General features: G+C 43.7%; 3 protein-coding genes across 4 annotated transcripts; all 3 read left to right on the forward strand.

The window, feature by feature from the left end:
* Positions 1–1,680: 1,680 nt before the first annotated feature.
* Positions 1,681–5,764, forward strand: LOC311324871 (natterin-3-like; the record flags this gene model as incomplete). Its single annotated transcript, XM_084457468.1, has 3 exons — positions 1,681–1,725; positions 4,435–4,558; positions 4,677–5,764. 3 exons carry the CDS (start codon positions 1,681–1,683, stop codon positions 5,762–5,764), a joined length of 1,257 nt encoding a protein of 418 aa, XP_084313594.1.
* Positions 5,765–8,364: 2,600 nt separating this feature from the next.
* On the forward strand, positions 8,365–9,810 carry LOC311324872 (natterin-3-like; the record flags this gene model as incomplete). The annotated part of the gene is made up of 2 exons (XM_084457469.1): positions 8,365–8,479; positions 8,720–9,810. The coding sequence occupies 2 exons, from the start codon at positions 8,365–8,367 to the stop codon at positions 9,808–9,810; spliced, it is 1,206 nt and encodes a 401-aa protein (XP_084313595.1).
* Positions 9,811–10,236: 426 nt separating this feature from the next.
* On the forward strand, positions 10,237–12,984 carry ptrh1 (peptidyl-tRNA hydrolase 1 homolog). 2 transcript variants are annotated; one of them, XM_084457364.1, is made up of 5 exons: positions 10,237–10,623; positions 11,510–11,729; positions 11,891–11,990; positions 12,205–12,250; positions 12,434–12,984. In XM_084457364.1, the coding sequence occupies exons 1-5, from the start codon at positions 10,450–10,452 to the stop codon at positions 12,698–12,700; spliced, it is 807 nt and encodes a 268-aa protein (XP_084313490.1). In that variant the 5' UTR covers positions 10,237–10,449; the 3' UTR covers positions 12,701–12,984. The 2 variants fall into 2 exon arrangements, with proteins under 2 accessions (XP_084313490.1, XP_084313491.1); XM_084457365.1 differs by having other exon boundaries at positions 11,894–11,990.
* Positions 12,985–17,803: the final 4,819 nt, after the last annotated feature.

The following is a 17,803-nucleotide window of genomic DNA, read 5'->3' on the forward strand; positions in this document are numbered from 1 at the left end:
AGGCTAGAAAAACAGCATCAATAAGCTATTGTAATGTTCCATCATAATCTGGCCATCTCATACAGGTCGTTGTTGCCAGGTTACATCATAGCAATGGTGAATGCAGCGAGAGTCAGCCACAGGCTATAGTCATCCAGAGTTCAAAGCATTTTTGACTGAGTAGAGCAGAATACAATGGACTACATTTTCAGGTCTTGCAGCAACTGTTGGTTACACTAAGCCATCCAGCAATCCTATAGGTTCAGACACACGTTTTCACCACCTTTCCCTTATGACATCACTGATGCCAATAGCACCATCAATATGCATGAACCACATGAGCATAGTCTCTGAAAGATGTGTATAAGCTCTGACACAAAGACTGTGGGCTGAGCTGTCCCAGACATGGAAGATCGGTCAGCATTCATTCCATGCCTGAACTGGGAGGGCTGGGCTGAGGAGGAGAGAGCAGATCTGGGAGAGAGGGTCTTGAGGAGGAAGATGAGTGACAGCAAGTTCAGTGCACTTGTCTTAGGCGATGAGACTATAATTATGTTCTTAAGCCACCGCCAGGCACACACACACACACACCCATACACACGCACGCACGCACGCACACACACACACAAACAACACACACGCACACATACACAAGTCTGTAGGCTGCCTGGTATAATTGAGGTCTTGAAATGCAAATGTGTTAAAATACAAAGTCCATGCATATTTCATGATGAGCAATGAACTTAATTTGTTTTGTGTGACAGTCATCAGCACTTATCATACTCTCACTGGGCTATGCCAGATGCCATGTCTATGTTTTACATGCCATCTCGATGAATGAATTACATTTTCTCCAGTCACAGGAAAATGTAGCAGCAATTTTCATTTGTGTGTAGAGGTCTTTGCTGCTTCTATCTATGTGTGTTTTGAGTGTTGAGCTGGCTGACATGTTCAATATGCAGTTGGTGTTGCAGCGTTAACCTCGCTGACTCAAAACATACTTTTTTGTGAATCCTTTGGGCCTGTAGATATTCCCTGATCTTCACAGCTCATTAAAAAAGCAAGGCTTGGTGGTTCAATGGGCTATAATGGTCACTAAAGAAGCTCACTACTTATCCCTTTAACCCAGGCATCTATCTGGGCACCCAGCTGGAACTTCTCACTCACCCACAGAAGCCTTTTAGGATCTTTCAGTGCAAACCATTAGTACGCACATAGCAGAGTGACTGTGCTACACAAGAAAACATAGATGAATATAAGATGAATATTGTGTGTGTGTGTGTGTGTGTGCGTGTGCGTGTGTGTGTGTATGAGTGAATGATACATCACCATCACATGTGAATGTAGAGGGATATAGTTACTCAATCTACGCATTTTCTTGGCTCAGCCAAAAAGGAGAGCAGAATATGCAGCGCCCGTGATGGGCACATCGCTCTGCTGGCAGCTAGCTGACTATACAGCAGCCCCTGACGCAATCGATGAGGAGACAGGCCTCGGAGTGATACAGAGCACACCTTGGCCATTATTCCACATGAGGGAGAGTTACTGGAACAGAGAGAGAGAGAGAGAGAAAGAGAGAGAGATACAGGGAACACGAGCCATCTTTTATTCATCCACATATACTGGTAAGTGTAGGCATTCTGGAGGCTGGTTGGTTGCGCCCAATATCTTAAGCTGACACTGAGCGGCTCACTGCCCTCTATGGCCATCAACCATGACACTTCTGCAGCCCACCCCTTCAAAAATGTAACAGAAAAGGGCCACATGGAATTGTATTACATTAGGACTTGGTACTGCTTTCCCAATGCTCATGAAAATCAAAGAAAGCAAAAAAAGATATTGGATCAACAGAAAGAGTACATACTTTAGAAACTCACTGCCGTGACCAAGATGCAATAAGAGAGTTGGTGAGATGGGAGATTGATAGAGAGTAACTGGAAGCAACTGTCATGGCGGTTGGCTGAATTACACAGCTTTCACCAAGACCCTGAAAACTCTCAGGTCAAACCTCACAATGAAATAATGTCAGTATCTCCTATTAAAGGCACTGACTTCTCAATGGTCAAGCTATTGCTGCCCCCTGTTGCTTCTTTGCAGCAATTACAGCAGAGCCACAGATAATTCATTTTCGTGCATTGCTGGCCAGCCGCGCAGCTAGAATAGCAAATGTCCAATAGTCGTCACTCCCTTTGTCCCGTTGTTGACCTGCAGTTCTATGTTGACCCAATATGACGCGAGGGGGCGGAGTCTTGCCACAACGCCACTGTCCACGCCACGGACCCCACAAATCAGCCCCTGAGTGGGCTAGAGACACACTTGTCTTCACCGGTGGGGGCAGGTGGGTAGCCCAGAGAGAGGTACACTGTCCACGACCAGCTCTGACCCGAGGGGGCGGAGTCTCGCCATCACGCCACTATCCATGGGCTAGAGAAACACGGTCTTTGCCAGTGGATGCAAGGAGATTGCCCAGAGGTCACTGTACTGCGCTCAATCAGCTCTGACCCAAGCGGGCGGAGTCTTGCCACCACGCCACTATCCATGCCATGAACTCCACAACTCAGCCACTGAGCGGGCTAGAGACACATGGTTTTCACCAGTGGGTGTATGGAGATTGCCCGGAAGTAACTGCACCCGAACCGCTCTGACGCGAGGGGGCGGAGTCTCGCCACCACGCCACGGACCTCACGACCAATGGGCCTAGGATATAGACAATTAACTATCGGTGGAATGGTGGTGGAGCATCCATCGGGGACCTGCTGTAGGTCCGCTAGCCTTGTGTTATATTCCGCCGGAGGTCCGCCAATTCGTCCATCGGGGACCCGCTGTAGGTCCGCTAACCTTGTGTTATCTGGATGTATCCCTTACCTTTGTCCAGAAACAGAAGTTGAACCAATTGCAGCGAAATAGCTAATGTTACAAGAATCATCAGTGTAACTGCTTTAGCCACTGACCGCTACCATTAATGTTATGGAAGCTGCTGGTAGTTGTTGTGAGCTCATGAGATAACTGGCTATCTTGCTCTTATTGTGCAGGATTAGCATGGGAAGCATTGGAATTGATGTATCCAGGCGACAAGACCTATCTTTATCAGACATTATTTCATGTCATTTCAATTCACAGCTATTTCAGTGGCATGACTAGCTTCCGTCCTACCAGTCCTGAACAGAAACAAGCCAGCCACGTACATAAGCCAGGCTGGACCTGGCCTGGTTCAAAGTAAGAATATCAAAGTAGAAATTATTCATTTCAAGGGTAGGAGTTTCACACTCTCCCGCCTATCAATCTGTCAATGGTGCCATGAACAATATATATCACATAGACAATAACATGTTACCTTACAATTGAACTAATTATTGTATCATTGATTCTAATTCACTGTTTTATTGAAATACCATTAATCTCACTCACAGCTTTCAGGATAAAGGCTGTGCTGGGAGGTGAATGAAACCATTTGACAGTCAACTGATGATGTCTTGAGGACAGAAAGCTCTGTTCATCAGCACTTCACCTTAATCTTGTTAATAATCCCTCATCTTATCTTCCTCAATCTCATTTATCTCTCTTTCTGCTGAGGAACACACATTTCTTACAACATGTTTCATATTTCTTGCTCAACAACAAAGACATGAGGGAAATCTATTTCCCCGGCTTGATTTCGGGAGGCATACATAACCATGTTGCCAGTTTGCCTGTAGACATGACTCCAATAAACCTTGAACTTGGACGTGCTGATAGTTGCGCCAATAGGGACGTTTCTCTTGGACGGACTGTCAGCACTCCTTTGAGGAGTGAGTTTACCAGCTACTCGCTACCACTACCTCGGACTCAATCCATGAGGGTTTATGAGGACTCACAATTCACTTGGTTACACTCACCCCTCTAACACTCACTCCACGCCACTGGGCATCCGGGTCACGGCACCACTGTAACAGAAGTACTCTGATCTGCATGGTGTTCGCACTGCTACACATACCAGATGATAGATGTTCAAAACATTTTGGTATTGACTCCCGCACGTGCACAAACTACCCCCGCCCCTCTCCCCCGCACACACACACACAAAGCAAACAGGAGACAGTCAGAATAGACCTGCTACTGTGATGTCGGCCCATCTCAGAGCCTAGGGAGGGAGAGTGCGCAGTATGGTTAATGAGTGGTCATAAAGCAGCTAGAGTAGATATAAGACAGAGAGAGCAGAGCTGGACCCACTGGGGAAGACTGCAAGGGTGAGTGCACTGGCAGTTGGATTTGTTTATACCTTTTAGCGTAAAATGAATTATTTTACTATATTTTACAACAGGATTGCAAAAACACCCTCAAACAAACACATTTCTCCAACCCTGTGTTAATTCCACAGGCCTTTTAGTGTGTGAGATTAGATACTCTCTTACGATAACAATGCTATTTATCCCTTAATGTCTCTCTCTCCTCCTCTTCCTCCCTCCCTCCCTCCAGATGAGGCTGTCAGTCTTGGTGCTCCTCTCTGTGCTCCTGCTGGAGCTCACTGCTGCCCAGGCTGCAGCCCCCCATCCATCCAGCCTGCTGGACATTGTGAGGAGGAGCGCACTGAGAACGAAAGGTCATAATTCTTTGTTAGTACTTAGTAAACCAAAAGAAATGTATCTGGTTATTGATTTCCAAGTTGCTAAAGGCAACAGCGCCTGACACTATTGTGTCTTTCTGTCCTCATCTTCCAGTGTCCCTGTTAAACCCAGTGCTGGAAGGCAGAGTCCCCCCGTCCCCCAGTGAGGGTCCTGTGGAGGGTGCCCTGACGCCCCCTGAGTTTGAGGACCAACAGTTTGAGACGTCTCCCTTCATGTTTGGAGACAACGTCAACCTGCAGTGGGTGACGTGGGAGGGGTCTCTTCCCAACGGGGCCGTGGCCATCTACAACGGCTACACCAAACGCATCGACTACGTCTGCAAATACAACTGTGAGTCCGGCTTCTACACACCCAGTAAAGGCCCTTATTGTCTCTACCCCTATGGGAACAGAGAGTACTATGCCCCTGAGTTCGAGGTCCTGGTCAACAAGGACAACTTTGAGTTCCTGGAGTGGAAGGAGGACTCCCATGGCTCAGTGCCCAAACACTCTGTAAGAACCTGCTCTGCAGTGGGCATCTACGTGGGGAAGAACAAATACGGCCTTGGCAAGGTGGTTCCTCAGTTCGAAGCCTTCTTCCTGCCCTGGGAGGGTGATGAGTACTGGTACAAGAAATACCAGGTCATGACTATCAACAGAGACGCCTACAGCCAGCACCTGTCCCACGTCAAGTACGCCATCGATGACGTAAAGGTCTTCCACCACCCACCCGAGACCATGCGCATGTCTAGCGTAACCAACAACGAGTGCCAGAGCGTGTCGAAGACGGTGACCATCTCCAAGACCACCGAGGTGGAGAGCACTTGGAACATCGGCCGCTCCACCATGCTAGGTATCATGGCGGGCATTACCGCCAAGATCCCCGTCATCGGCTCTGGGGGCATCGAGTTCAGCGGGGAGAAGACCCTCACATTCAACAAAGGGACCACCCTGGTGGAGGCCCTCAGCCACTCTGTGTCTGTGGAGCTCAAAGTGCCCCCCAACCACTCCTGTACTGTCCGTATGGAGGGACGCAAGATCACCGCCGACATCCCCTACACCGCCCGCCTCAGCCGCACCTACCGGAATGGCGAGACCCAGTGGACGTCCATCTCCGGGGTTTACGATGGCGTGCAGATCGGAGAGATCCGTGCTGTGATCGACCGCTGTGAGCCTGTCGCGGACGCCAAACCCTGCCCCTAAAAGACTGATGTGACCTGTAAATCTGACTGATACCTGTATGCAAAATGTTTGATATGAGCCTATTTCTCCTTAGCGCCTAAAACTCTACTCAATGCAAGAATTTCACTGGTGAATGTGATATAGACAGCTAATCCTGCACAATTTCACCTACAGTACTAAGGGGAATTACTGTAAAAAGCAAATGAAAAATATGATTTCTGTTTTCATTTTGTTTATTGTTCATTGTGTGTTTGAGAAATAAATTGAGTGAGTACAACCCATTTGCTTTTCATCTTTTCGAAGGCTCCAAATAAGAAAAGAATCGTCCCCAGCTTCCACAAATATCTCACTACTTTGTTTAACAAGTTAAACTGGCCAGTTTACAAGTGCTACAGTTTTCATCCATGAGAACTATTATTTCACATAATATCTATTATCATTATTTTCTTAAATAGTGCATACTGTAAATACAAGCCACACGTTTGATTAGTTCATCAAACTAATGAACATATAGCAAAACAATTAAATCTCATGATTGCATACAACTGTTGGCTTTTGATGTCTTCTTGTTTTTGTTGTTCTGCAGTGTTTTTTTTGTTTGTTTGTTTAATAAAGGGGTACAGCACCTCCTAACTATAACCACGATCTTAACTGACTTTCTTGCAATTAAGAATCACTGAAGAATTAATTCCATAAGTTTATTACAGATGTTCAGCATACAATAGACAGCATGGTCTGAGTGCCCTCTCTGCCTTGCCTGCGTGGCTGCCGCAATCCAAATCAGCTACCAAGGTCTTGGTGTTATTATTAAGTAGGCTCCTTCCTGACCCCACAGCGTACCAGCTAAGTTATTAGACAAAGGGCACCAAGGGCCCTACTCTTCTCCCCTAGGCCTCTACAGCACACACACACAGGCAGCCATCTTGTCTCCCTAGCTCACAGTGCCCCTTAGTACAAGACAACATGTATGATTAGATATTAATAAGACATTTCTCTCAAGATTAATCACAACTGTATTCAGACACTACATTCAGTGGTGAACTTTACTGAAACAAACACAAATATGGCACAAAACATACTGTACTTTCCTCAAAATCCTCGAACACAAAGTTGACACAAACACATACTCTCCTCTGACAACTACCTCCCCTGTATCCTGTACTACATGAAACAAACTCCTTAGTGTGATCCCACCCCATCCATCAGAACATACAGTACTGTACAGCAGTCTACTGTAAATACATTCAATCACAATGTACAATGAGCTGACCATGGACCGATACATCCGACCACAACAACCCAGAACAAAAAGCACAACCCTGAGTGGAAGTATTGATCACAACCACCATTTCTCCAAAAATCACCATTTCTCTTATTTGAGCAATATTGACAGTGTGCAGCCATTATACACAAACACAAAGACACACCACCCCTTTCTCCATTTGATGAGTGTAAGCATAAATTACATCTAATCATAGATAAATGACTCACCATTGAATTGGTGAAAGTTCAGTGCAAAGTGGGGTGATATACAGTACAGCTGTGATCAGCAGTCCCATTGATTACAGGAGAACATCCAATAGAAAACTGATAATAAACATGATATGATCTGTCTCAAGGTCACACTAAATTGGCCTTGATATCTGAGTCCATTAAGAACAACTTTGAAAGCCTTGACTTCAAAAAGACACATCATGTTATCCTGCTGTTGTTGAACATTATATAATAGAGAGGGTGTCTAGACTTGACAGCGATTGTAGATTACTGATAAAGACAGGGTGTGTGTGTGTGATCACTTTGTTCTTTGTATTTGCTTATCATCTTTAAGGACAGTCTTGCACCACCAATAGAATAAAAACATATTTTGGCTTTCCCATCTGGGTCTAAATTAAATATGCACAAATAAAGACCCTACACATTTAACATTTTAATTGCCCATGATTTTTCACAACAAATCTCTATTCATTTATTAAATTAAGTCAGCATGATTTATATATATATATATATATATATATATATATATATATATATATATAGTGTATATAACATTTAAGTGATAAGGAAGGAGAGAGCAGTAGGACATTACTTGGTGTCTGGGCGGAGAGCCACTGTAGCACTCAGTTCCTTATTGGGGGTAATCAGTCCTCAGGAAGAGGTTTAAAAAGCTGCCCACGCTGCAGGTCACACCACTGGAGGAGGAACCTGCCAAGGTAAAGCAGCTCCTTTACATCTCAACACCCAGCTTATACTGTACATTCTAACTATAGGCTATTTTGCTGATCTAAACGTTTCACATTTACTGTATGATCAATAAAGCCAGAGAAACAATTAATGGCTGAGTACAAGCTGTAAAATATCAAAAATGTATGTAATGTATGAAAAGAAGTGCTACCAGAATACAGGTGGGCTTTAGAGGCTATCTAGAATTCTGTATGTCAAATGTCAAAAGGGAAAAATACACCGTTTCTTAGTATTTAAAAGGTGTGCTATGAAGTGTTTGCATCACACTTGATTTCTAAGATTGTTGATAAAATCCAAAAAGCTAAAGCTCTTTTTAGCTCCGCTAGCTAGTGTTTCAGCTAGCCTAGCTTAATTGTGTGTGTTGGGTCCTCTGTGTTCAGATGAGGTTGTCTCTCCCTGCCTTGCTGGCGGTGCTGCAGCTGTGCTCCCCAGCCCTCCTCTCAGACCCCCAGCTCTACATCTTTCAGCTACAGGAGGGCCAGGAGAACCCCACCAGTGAGCACTGTAGTAGAAATGTAGTGTAAAATGTACTGCTGAATATGAAGTTGATTTTAACTACCTCTCATTTCTAAGAAATCATTATTTGACAGTCGAGAGTGAATATATCTGATTATCCAGAAATGTTCTCAGGAAGAAATGCCTGTCATCATACTACAGTATATACTGACTTGATATGTAAATGGTTCCACATCCCAATAATTGGTTTATCTGCCATCTAAACTTGTCTTTTCACAGAACTCTGGCTCAACCCTGAGCAGGAGGAAGTGCTCCCGTCCTTTGACATCAGCAGTCCAGCCATACCGGCAGCCGCAGAGGCAGACACGGACCCTGAGCTCCTGATCACGTACGGGGAGAACCCCAACCTCAAATGGGTGAAATGGGAGGGGTCCCTTCCCAATGGAGCTGTGGCCATTTATAACGGCTACACTGAACGCACAGACTATGTCTGCAAAGTCAACTGCGAGTCTGGCTTCTACACCCCCAGTAAGGGGAGTGTCTGCCTGTACCCATACGCAGACAAGGAGTACTCTTCCTCCAAGTTTGAAGTCCTGGTCAACGTTGACAACTTTGAGTTCCTAGAGTGGCTTGAGGATGAGTACGGATCCGTCCCCCCCAACTCCGTCAAGACCTGCACTGGTGTTGATATCTACGTGGGCAAGAACCAGTACGGCCTTGGGAAGGTGGTGACCCAGCATGAGGCCTTCTTCCTGCCCTGGGAGGGCAAAGAGTACTGGTACAAGAGCTACCAGGTCCTGGCCATCAACACAGATGCCTACAGCCAGCACATCTCCCATGTGGAGTACGGCATCGACCAGATGGAGCTGTTCCACCACCCTCCTGAGACCATGCAGCTGGCCAAGGTCACCAACCTGGAGTGTCGCAGCGTGCAGAAGACAGTGAAGCTGGAGAAGACCAGCACGGTGGAGAAGTTCTGGGACATCGGCAGGGAGACCCACAACGGCTCTGTGACCACCATGAAAGCCAAGATGCCCGTCCTGAGACCGGGGACGGTGGACTTCACCAAGGAGCAGACGGTCAGCTTCTCTGAGGGCACAACCATGATAGAGTCCATCAGCCACTCCATCTCCGTGCAGGTCCTGGTCCCCCCCAACCACTCCTGCGTCATGAGGATGGACGGGAGGAAGATGACTGCTGACATTCCCTTCACCGGGAGGCTGAGCAGGACATACCGCAATGGTGACACCCACTGGACCACCATCACAGGCACCTACGATGGTATGAGTGTGGGGGAGATCAACGCAGTGGTGGAGAGATGCCAGCCTGTGTCCGATGCCCTTCCTTGCAGTCCTTATGACATGTACTGAGATGGAACTCGAATGTGGAAGAACTGTATTTTACCAACCCGTATTACTGTAAATAAAAAAACACAATTTCACAGAAATGCTCATTTCACAGAAATAATTCAACACTTTTCCAAACAATAAATATTCTGTTTTTCATGCAACATTCTTGTTCCTCTCTTGATTTACCCAATTTGTCTTGGATGAAAATCATCGTCATCATCATCATGTACCCTACCTACTGTATAGCAGTTTACATGAGGTCAAGATCGAAGTCAAGGATATTGTCCCGTTAAAATTGATACTGTGAATGAAATTCAAAACCTCCAAGCTAGGTGGCAGTACCACTGAAAAGATCAGATGGTGGAGCCCTCTAGTAGAAATTCTCTTTGACTACTTTGTAGAAACATGGCCACATTGTCGGTTTTCACAAATTAAAGTTCTTTATATTCGAGAGGTCAGTGCCGATTAGGATCGTTTTCTAATGAAATGTCAATCAGTGGTTTATAGAGTATGGAATCTGAGAGATTCACAGCCACTGTGAATGGTTAGGCTACTCTATAACTGAATGGAAACAAGCTAAAGTTACTGTTGCCTACAATGTCATCGGTGTCATGAAGTTATGGAAATAAACTTATTCTTTACTGCCTTGATAGCACACTTATGGGAAACGTCACAATCTGCCACTGTGTTTCACAATTTTTCAAGAAGCTGCTGAACTTTATCACAATGAGGCGACTTTTATCAAAACTGATAAACCGAGTATTGCTGAGTGGACCTTTTACTACAAGTCTGGGCAGCGAGGTAGAAATGCACACAAATGTTCGTCGGAGATTGGTAAGTAGGCAAACTTATTTAATTGGTTTAGTTTTAGAACGTTGGTTCTGACGTTAGAAAGACAATGTAAACAATGACAATGCCATGTAGCCTAACTATTGTTTATTGCGGCATGTGCGTCACTGCTGTGGTAATTCACAATATTGATAAGATTCAAGATCCGTTTTATAGGCTATGTACATACATGGTACATACATATACTAATTTGACAAGGGTAATGGCATACGCTGTTGCAGGTGACACAGGACAGCGTGCAGGACAGGACAGTGCAAAGACACGACAGTGCAGATGCAATACAGACAAACATCTCGCTTTATTCATACAATCAATGTAGCACATTGTGCTTTACATAAAAAGAAATGGGTAAAAACATAAATGGTATAAACACAGCGAGAACAGATTTAAAATAAACAATACACTTAAAATAATTACAAATTAAAAGATAATGTAAAATAGAATAAAATATATAAAAACTAGAGAATACAAATTAAGAAAGCTTATTCTCAAAGCGTTTAAATGTAGGCTACTGTAGACTACACCGAGGAAACCTTACAATGTGGAAAAATATGACTGAGAATACTGATAATCTTAAATTAATTGTCAATGATAATGTTTGGCAAACTGTTAATCAATGACTATCTATCTATCTATCTATCTATCTATCTATCTACATACAAATTATTTAAGCTACTCTAAGTACACAATGGATCTCTATGGGTATATATATTGCATACTTACAGTAACTGTGACATAAGCAATGAGCACTGATATCTCAGGAGTGCACAATTTGTCAACAAATGTATATGGAGCGTTATGATTGTAAATAGCCTTATAACAGGGCTTATTATGCTAAATACCAAATGAGTACTTGAATCTGTTCTTGCAGGTTGTGGGACTGGGCAACCCTGGCATGGATGGCTCTCGGCACAGTGTGGGCATGGCGGTGCTGGGGGCCCTCGCAGCGCGCCTCGGGGTAGCTGGTCAGTGGCGAGCTGACAAGCATGTGTCTGGTGAGGTCATCGTATCAGATGTCCAGGACACACAAATTGTGCTTCTCCGCCCACGACTTCTGATGAACATCAATGGTGTGTCTGTGGCCAAAGCAGGTGAGGACCTCATCTGATCCCCACTGGTTGTGATTGGAAGTAGGTCTAATTCAGGAATTGAATTAGGCTAGTTTGTGCCTGTTAGAAGAATGGGCTTTTCTATTTTCTATTCTATTCTCCTCCTTTACCTTTGAACATATTTTCTCACTCACACCCCTCAGCAGGGAAGTATAGCATCAAGCCTGAGCACATCCTTCTGGTCCATGATGAGCTGGACAAGCCGCTGGGGAAGCTGGCCATGAAACTTGGAGGGAGTGCCAGGTGAGCCCCTGAGAGCTGACCAGTGCTATAGTATATACTGTAGTTGCTGATAAGCAAATTACATTCTTTTTGAATCGCATTAGGACAACGTTCTGTCATTCATTATTCTAGCGGAGAATTAATCTGTATTGTTGCTAACTTTTTAATTTTGGTGTGTTTCCAGTTGTTAGAATTACTATAATATTTATTCATATTTAACATAATGCATTGGCAGGGGTCACAACGGTGTGCGGTCTTGCGTTGACTGTCTGCAGACAGATGTAAGTAAGCTTATTTGAATTTCTCTCCATGTCGACATTCTCTGTGTACTGTTTGTGTAATTTTAATTGTTATAACACTGATCATCGAAATGCTTAAAGAAAAGACATTAAGTAACAACTCTTCTCTATGGGGATTCATCATTGTACTTGTGCTGCTGCTGTGCCCCCCCCCCCCTCTCGCAGGTGATGCCCAGACTACGGGTGGGCATTGGCAGACCATCAGGCAAAACACCAGTGGACCGCCATGTCCTGGGACGGTTCTCCCAGGAGGAGAAGAAGGTTCTGAGTGTGGTTCTGGACCAAAGTGTGGACCTCCTCCTCTCCCAGCTTACAGACCAGGAGGTGCAGTCCCCTCCGTCACCACCAGGGGGCAGACTGCCATTACGGCCCAGCAAAGAGCGGCAGCGCTCTGCCTCACCACCTCAGGACTCAGCTACTGAACAGACCTGAGGCTGCAGAGCCAGTAGAACTGTGGAACTCTACTGTTGGACTGAAACAAAACAAAGCCTCTAGCAGAAATCTGAATGCGTGCTGAAGAGTTTATTTATTGGGACTATATGCTCTGGATCCGTGAATGTATGTGTGAAGTGAATGAACTGAGTGTTCAAGGAAAGTGTTCAAAGGTTGAGGTGCAGTATATGGATAAGACACTGCTGGCTCAGACCACTAGGAAAGTATTTTTAAAACAGTATCTACCTTGTGTATGATAATCTTAGAAAAGCTGGACAAATGCAATAAAGGTCTAGAGACTGACCTTCTGTAAAGAAAGATGATCATCTTAAATATAATCTTTACCTTATTAAATAATTGCACAGATAAATTGAACTTTAAAGCCACCCTGAGCCTCAGAATGTTTTGACTTATTCCCAGTAATGTGTTTGCTGGCTCAACGTGTTGATCACATCCTTTGATTGCCACACTAAACACCATTCTCCATCTTGTGTCTTTAATGAGTTGCATCCAGTCAAGAAGTCTAGCATTCACAAACGAGTGACCAGAGGCAACAAAACCTGAGAAAAGAGCATATAAAACTAAGGAAAGACGCAGGGCGGAAAAAAAAGAAGGAAAAATCAATACAATGGGCCGAATAGATTGCGATGGAGGGCAAAAGAAAAGGGTTGTAGAGAAACAAAAGGAGCCAAACATTGTAAGATGGGGGCTGTTTGAAGCCTTCTGTTTGGCTGTAGCTCAGAGTCACAATAGTGTCAGGGACACACTTGTGGATGTGGGAAATGGGTCGGGGTGGTGGGGAGGCTCAAAGGCAATTTCTCCACTCATGACAGACCCCCCACCCCCTAGGACCCTTTCACTTTCTCTGGTCTGACCCCCTTGAGCCAACCTTCTCCCCCATCAGGGGACTTTCCCAGCCCATCAGAGTGGTCAGCCTGGGAGAGCTCACCCCAAGCTTCAATAACTTTTCTCTGGAGAGGTCAAAGGTCAGTGGCAGGCCTGGACACTCGGGTAATAGCGGAGAAGCTCATTTATTCAGGAATGGTTTCCCCCCCTCAGCAGCTAGGCTGAGCTTCACTAGCCCAGGCCCAGTGGGGGGTCTTCCCCTAAGCTCACAGATGTGCTAAAACCAGGACTACACAATAAGACAGGGAGTGTGGTGTGTGGGAGGGGGGAGACTAGTACACACACACACAGCATCTTTGAAACTAATTATTGACTCTGACATTTTTTGAGATTGAGTTGGAAGCTTGAAAGAGTTTGAAGGGAATACTCTAACTTAAAGATTCCCCAAAGACAATAACAGGCAGGATAAGCATGGTAAATTCTGGAACCTGAACTTCAGAACTGAAAATTGATCTGCCCATGCTGAACTCAATTTAACGAGAAGGCTTTCTGCAGTCTCTACTCCACAACCAGGTCTCTAGGCCATGCTCCCTAGTCTAACTGACCCCAGTGGTTTAGAGATACCATAGGTCTCTGTCACAAACACCCTCACCCATACTGCTTCATCCTTGTTACTTAGCAACTGTGCAGTATTGGCATGTGGTTTTAAGGCCAGAGGGCAGTGGATGACCGGAGAACTGGGAGCTACAGACAATCCCTAGGTTTCCACAAACTTATGAAGAGGCTTAGATTAAACATACCAACCCAATGCTGAGGTTCTTATCAGAGGTTTGAAAGAACTACAGGTAGGCTATTGAAGTGTACATCCCTTTAACATAAAAATGTTAATAGCCTATATGTGTTACACCAAGGATATATATTTAAAATCTTGTCAATAAACGGATTTCAATCAATATCTACATGGGATATCCTATATTGTTAATGTGGAAAACTATTTAATGTGTTTCTAGCCCTAGGCTACATTTGCTTTTGGATGAAAATGTAGGACTCCATTGGGATAGCCTATAGGCCTATATGTCGAGTAGGCCAAAGATAGCAAAAATAACTAGGCTACTAAATTGAACCAAACTTCAGAGTTTGCGGCTAAATTATTCAATTTCTGTTACTTGCATGACTAGGCCTACTTGTTGGGCTATAGTTATCCATCTTCCATGGAATTAAAGCGACCTCAGAGTGAAGTTCTTTTTCGCTCACTTTTTTCCGATGAGTAAGCATTAATAACGCGTCCTTTCTCTTTCATAGCCATAATCTTCAGTGATCTCGGGCCTCCCGCACTAAATTATTCTGACATGGCCGTGAAAAGGCAGCAGCGGGCAGGTCCTTTAAGAGGCAAATGAGCATCGAAAGTGAGAAGATGTTCCCAGCAAAGGAAATGTTAACTCACTCTCAACGAAGGAGTGCGATGGATGAATCCAACTGAGATGTCTGGGAAGGAGAGGCCCAGTCCGAAGGCGGTCACTGTATGAGAAGTTCTGCGGAGCCAATAATTAGCCTAGCCCTTTTGTAAGATTTGGGTCCGTTTATCTTGAATAAATACGTGTTTAGGGAACGAGGAATGCACGCTCCCAGATTAGCCTCGCCTGTAGGAATTGTCTTATTTGGTTTAATTTAATTCAATGATTCCTGGAAATATACCAGCTATAGCATATCGACAGGGGAAAAGTAAGATGAGGAAAAGTTTTGGGGTCTGGGAGGACATGAAGGTGCAAGTTTTTCTTCAGCTCAGCAGAATGAATCGCTCACCTCCCTTGGCGCGTTTTGTGTGGTCCACGTGCCAAAATCACCTATGAGGACCAAGAAGGAACAGTCACAGGGTTTTCTACAATCAATACTCTATTTCATTAGGCTACAGGAATAGACTATAGTGATTTCAGTTCATTCAGTTATTTCATAATGTAGGCCAGGCTACTCGAGCGAGGCAGCACCAACCTCAGTTGGTCATCTTATTTAACTGATATCCCAATCAATTAATGAGGCCTCTATTGATTTATCAACAACGAACGGGATTATTCCAGGCTTTTCTCCAAGCCATTCAAGAATATTTTTTGTATGACCTAAGAGTTGATATTTGTTATAGTCTATTTGTGTGTCCTATGTTTCATGAATAGCCCTGTTTTGTTGTTCAAAACAACAGAAAGAGTAAACGTCATTTAGTAGCCTATTGACAATGCAAGGTTAACAATGTTTTGATTGTAATTGCCCGGGAGAGAAAATAGGACTGTTGTATCTTTAAGAGGTTGCTGGTCCTTCATTCGCAGCTGCTGGCTTGTGTGCTATCAGAGACAGTGCAGATTCATTACTTCTTCAGCACAATGGACATTTATCACCCCGTGGTGTTATTCAAATTCAGTACCAAGAGAAGACCATCCCCACTCCCTCTCGCCGTCCATCTCGGTAACACCGTTATTGTTAGCGGAGCCAAAGAAAAGCCTTTGGATAGGAGAATAGCAAGCCAGTGTCATTCCCATGCAGTCGTCCTATCAAGTAATACCCGGCCGGAGAGCTATGACTACGAGTTAACTGACTCGTGTATTCCTTTTTTACGCGTCCTATCATTTTTCTATAAACTGGAGTACAAGATTATGGGGACCATGGAGGAGCAGGTGCATCCGCGCTTTAACCATTTCCCTCTGGGCTTTCCTGGCGTCATCAGCGTGCAAGATGTGCTTCTTTGTAGCCTTATCGTCTGAAATGTAAGACTGTAACTACCATTGGGTAACGGTTTGTATCATTTGAAGAATTTGAAGTCGAGTTTAAGTGCCTCTCTCGGTTTCTATAATGAGGTTGAAACTCAGTGTTCAAGAAGATGCGTCTTACAGGTGCAGATATGGCGAAACGGAGGCAGAATGGAGTTTGAAGAGCCTCGTTTGAAAGTGTGCGTTTTCTTTCGATTCCTGTAGATGCTGGAGAAAACAGTCAACATTGTTCAATCAAGTACACTGCCACATATGGTTTGATTGCTCGTTTGAATTATGAAAAGTTGAAAATGTTTGAATGGAGAGAGTAGGCTATATAGGGCCTTGCTACTTTTGGTAAGCTAATTTGCGTCTATTTTGTCTGAGTATCTAGAATTCAATATTTTGACTTTATGATGCTTGAAATAAGATAACCAATTTGAGGAATACCATGAAACCTAAATAAAAAATCGAAATATTTAGGCGGCTATGAGATAAGAGTCTATGGTGTTTTGTCTGTTATAGGCAACATATAGGCTAATAATAATCATTTCTCCACATTTATTACACAAATGTTTTTTTTCTGTACGACAATATCCTTATTCTGCAGACCATAGGCTTATTCTTGGCTATTTCCACGAAGATTAGCAGGATTAGGCTATTCCTTCAATAAATAGACTGCTGCTTGTTTATTGGCAGTGATGAGTTTGACTTTTTTTTCTCCAGATAGCCACAATTTCCAAATGCTTGTCGAAGACGCTATAGATCACAGCAGTAGTCCAAGTTTAAGGCAGGCTAAGAAATTGTTGCAGAAAATATGAGCCCTCGCAGCTGATTGTCCAAACGCAATTCTTGTGAAATTTCAAACACAACCCGAGAATTGTGCCTGGACATCTGTTGCTGGAGGTTCTTTGGCATCTGTATTTCTGATAATTACCGTGATATTCAATAAATAGATTAAATGGTTGATTATTCATTTCCCATTCATTCTTAGTTCCATCAATGAAAAAATAGATCATCATGTTATAATCACAGGCCTTGAATGTTATATGTTTTTTTTTTAAACGTAATTTCTTAATTATTAATCTTAAGTGATTTATTTTGTCTTGAATAACTTTTGGAAATGTTATGTAGACCTGTTAGCTTAGGAGTTAATGTAAATGATTAGCCTAAAACTTAATTGTGAACTTAGAAACCACTATCGTTTTGCATATTGGCCCAATTCTTACCATCATTAGCCATCATTCTTGTTTTCCTCCAACTTTTGATAGCTCCTCGCAAGGATGGGTTTATTGTCGCACCACTGGTGTGCTTTTGTTGGAGCCCTTTGTGGTGTTTTAGGATTACAATTTGCATAATTCTTAAGGAATGTATCATTTTAATTTTGTTTAACAAACCGTGACCTTTCCAACCTTTTTATCCTTTGAAAACAATCGCCATTATATCACAATAAAGAGGGAATTTGTTTTAACTTTTATTTCAATAAGTAAATAAAGAATTACGATAGTTACAATTTCGTTTG

This window comes from Borostomias antarcticus (assembly GCF_949987555.1).
Source record: "Borostomias antarcticus genome assembly, chromosome: 23".
Classification (NCBI taxonomy): domain Eukaryota; kingdom Metazoa; phylum Chordata; class Actinopteri; order Stomiiformes; family Stomiidae; genus Borostomias; species Borostomias antarcticus.

Bases quoted from the DNA above. Each gene is read 5' to 3' on its own strand.
- ptrh1 (XM_084457364.1), top strand. From the start codon at position 10,450: ATGGGAAACGTCACAATCTGCCACTGTGTTTCACAATTTTTCAAGAAG. The intron at 10,624-11,509 runs GTAAGTAGGCAA...CTGTTCTTGCAG, and splicing joins CAAATGTTCGTCGGAGATTG to GTTGTGGGACTGGGCAACCC. The intron at 12,251-12,433 runs GTAAGTAAGCTT...CCCCTCTCGCAG, and splicing joins TTGACTGTCTGCAGACAGAT to GTGATGCCCAGACTACGGGT.